The 2,638-nt window shown below is 50.3% G+C and overlaps 1 protein-coding gene across 1 annotated transcript; it reads right to left on the bottom strand.

The window, feature by feature from the left end:
• Positions 1 to 842: 842 nt before the first annotated feature.
• LOC127196180 (gamma-crystallin E) lies at positions 843 to 2,422 on the bottom strand. The gene is made up of 3 exons (XM_051153731.1): positions 2,414 to 2,422; positions 2,081 to 2,323; positions 843 to 1,143 (listed from the first exon to the last, which is right to left on the bottom strand). The coding sequence occupies exons 1-3, from the start codon at positions 2,420 to 2,422 to the stop codon at positions 871 to 873; spliced, it is 525 nt and encodes a 174-aa protein (XP_051009688.1). The 3' UTR covers positions 843 to 870.
• Positions 2,423 to 2,638: the final 216 nt, after the last annotated feature.

Below are 2,638 nucleotides of genomic sequence, written 5' to 3'. Positions count from 1 at the left end.
GTGTGTGAGGGTGTGTATGTGGGTGGGCGTGTGTCTATGTGTGTGTGTGAAGAATCCTGTTCAATTCATTGTCATTTCCCAGTGCAGAACACAGTATCTAAATTAAACATGTGAATCTTTATAAATATGGCTCTGAGCTACACAACCAGACTTAGGTCTGAACATTTTAGTAAGTATCCTGAGAGACTGTAATATAGCCAACCTTCAACTCATATACTCTGGTAAGCACTGACTTTAGTCTAAGTCCTCAGTAAGAAGTATTTTTTTTTAGACCTTTATGTTGCAAGTCCTGTGTGTAGGCAGCGGTTCCTTTGTGCCAGGCCCCACTACAAAAGAATCATCACAATCAGATCACACACCCAAAGTTCATCTTCATCAGGCCTGGCTTCTTACTCCTCATCGTCACAAACTAGGAAACTAAGGCACAGAAACCTGAACGACCCAACCCAGAGAGCCAGTGGGCAGGATCACGGGGTAGTCAGGGCCGAGGCATCTTATGAAACCTCCTCCATTCTGGAAGACCTGTGCCCATTTCCGTAACTACAGTGATTTTGGTTTCTAGAAATATGATCATCACTTTGTTTCTTTAGAGTCCCGACTGCCTTGCCCCATGAACCCCTAGTAAACAGCCAGGCAGGTGTTCCTGAACTGACTCTCACTGATCTGTGCTGTTTTATGTTGCATGTTTTCTCGCCCCTTTCCGTTTCCACCCACAGGGTGTGTAAGACCACCCACATCATTTCTCACTGTAGCCTTGCTGCGCCCTCTTCCATCCAAGGCGAAAAGAATAGGGAACTCCATCATTGCAGGAAACACACAGGAAATATTTTATTAATGTCCAGATGGAGAAAATGGTAGAGTAAAAATATTTCAATAGAAATCCATGATTCTCCTCAGAGAGCCCACCCTGGCATTCATGGCGCCCCAGTCGTGGTAGCGCCTGTACTCTCCGGGCCGGAGCAGGTACTGCCGCCCCCGGTAGTTGGGCATCTCGTAGAGGACCCAGTAGCCCTCCATCACGTGGAAGGAGTGGAAGTCACTGAAGTGGAAGCGGTCCTGGAGGTGGGAGCAGTCGTCTGTGATCTCCACCATCTGGCCTCTGTAGTCCTCTCGTTCATAGACCCTCATCCTGTGAGAGCTGGACTGTGCGTCCCGCAGACAAGGGGGTGTCAGAAAACCTGGGTTTGGCAATCTAGCACGTGCTGCCGGGGGGGGGGGGGCGTCCCTTATCTTTTCTATGCCAAAAGTGGCTGACTTGGAAGAAAGACCACTAATACTGTGCAAGTGTCCAGGAGGCTGTATACAGTGGGACTCAAGAGGTCACCGTTCCTTTGACATAAACTGTGCTCCGTGGAGTTTTCCGTTATTGTCAGCTACACACTGGTCCTCTTAGGCGCCGTTTGTAAACAGCTACCTTTCTGTTTTGTTTAGTCTTCCTCTTTTTCTTTTTTTCCCCCCCTAGATTTGTGGTGATCTGAGGCTCTCTTTGGAAGGTATAAAAATAATGTGGTATTACAATGCAATCCCAAATGTGTCCTCAGCAAAAGGCACGAGAGGTCAAATTACCTCTTGCACAGGAAAGAGGAATGGGGGCGATTCAGAAAGCTCAACCCAGATATCCCTCCATCTTTCTTTGTTGCCACAGACCCTGGCACCTTCAAAGGCTGTAAACTAAGGATATCTTAAACACTGAGGCTCATCTCTCAGCTCTAATGTGTGTTCTGAGAAATCAGTTTTGGGCAATACCAATAATGAATGTTCGAGATCCCGGAGAGGCCTGTGTGGATCAAAACTGTAATCCTTTAGAACAGTGGTTCTCAGCTGCCACTCTTTAATACATTTCCTCATGTTGTGGTGACCCCCAACCATAGAGTTATTTCGTAGCTACTACATAACGGTAATGTCACTACTGTTACGGATCGTAATGTAAATATCTGATATGCGACACTAACCAGGGTCACAGCCCATGGGTTGCGAACCACTGCTTTAGAACGATGGAAGGTCAGGCAGCTTGTCCTGGCTGCTCAGGATTACCTAACTGACTGTGGGCAGGGAGGTCCCCAGGAAGGGATGGACTCACGTGCGGGATGAGGCGGCAGGAGCGCACAGAGTCGCTGAACCCCATCCACTGCTGGTAGTCAGGGTAGTCCCCGCGACGCAGGAAGTACTGGCACCCTGAGAAGTTGGGCTGCTCATAGAGCATCCAGCAGCCACTGTCCACGCGCACAGAGTTGCAGCGGCTGAAGTAGGGCTGCAGGTTGGAGTGGTCGCTGCTGCACTCATAGTGGCGGCCCTGGAAGCCGCGGTCCTCATAGAAGGTGATCTGGAAGGCACAAGGCAGGGCTCAGAGGCCTCAAGTGGCCAGGACCCAAGGGCAGGCCCCTCCCCAGGCTCCCAGGCCCCCTGGGCTCACCTTCCCCATGGCTGGTGTTGGCGAGTTGGAAGGGATGGTTCTGTTGGGTGTGTGGGGCTGGGAGCGGGGTCTATATAGCAGGAGGTCTGCTGTGCTGGCAGGAGCAACACAAAAGGGCCCCTGGGCGGGGCGGGGCACTTTCTCTCTCTCCTTTCTATATAATGACTGTGGGGGAGCTGTGGGGTATTGTATCTTTTCTCTTAGACTCTCCAGAGCTTTCGAATG

This window comes from Acomys russatus, chromosome 12, assembly GCF_903995435.1.
Source record: "Acomys russatus chromosome 12, mAcoRus1.1, whole genome shotgun sequence".
NCBI classification, from domain to species: domain Eukaryota; kingdom Metazoa; phylum Chordata; class Mammalia; order Rodentia; family Muridae; genus Acomys; species Acomys russatus.
The sequence above is the reverse complement of the archived record's forward strand: the minus strand, read 5'-3'. Positions and strand labels throughout refer to the sequence as shown.

What these genes read in the sequence shown, in the direction of transcription:
- LOC127196180 (XM_051153731.1), bottom strand. An exon ending in CCTGCCGCCTCATCCCGCAC is followed by an intron (nt 1,144 to 2,080) that starts GTGAGTCCATCC and finishes CGGGACGCACAG; the next exon opens with TCCAGCTCTCACAGGATGAG.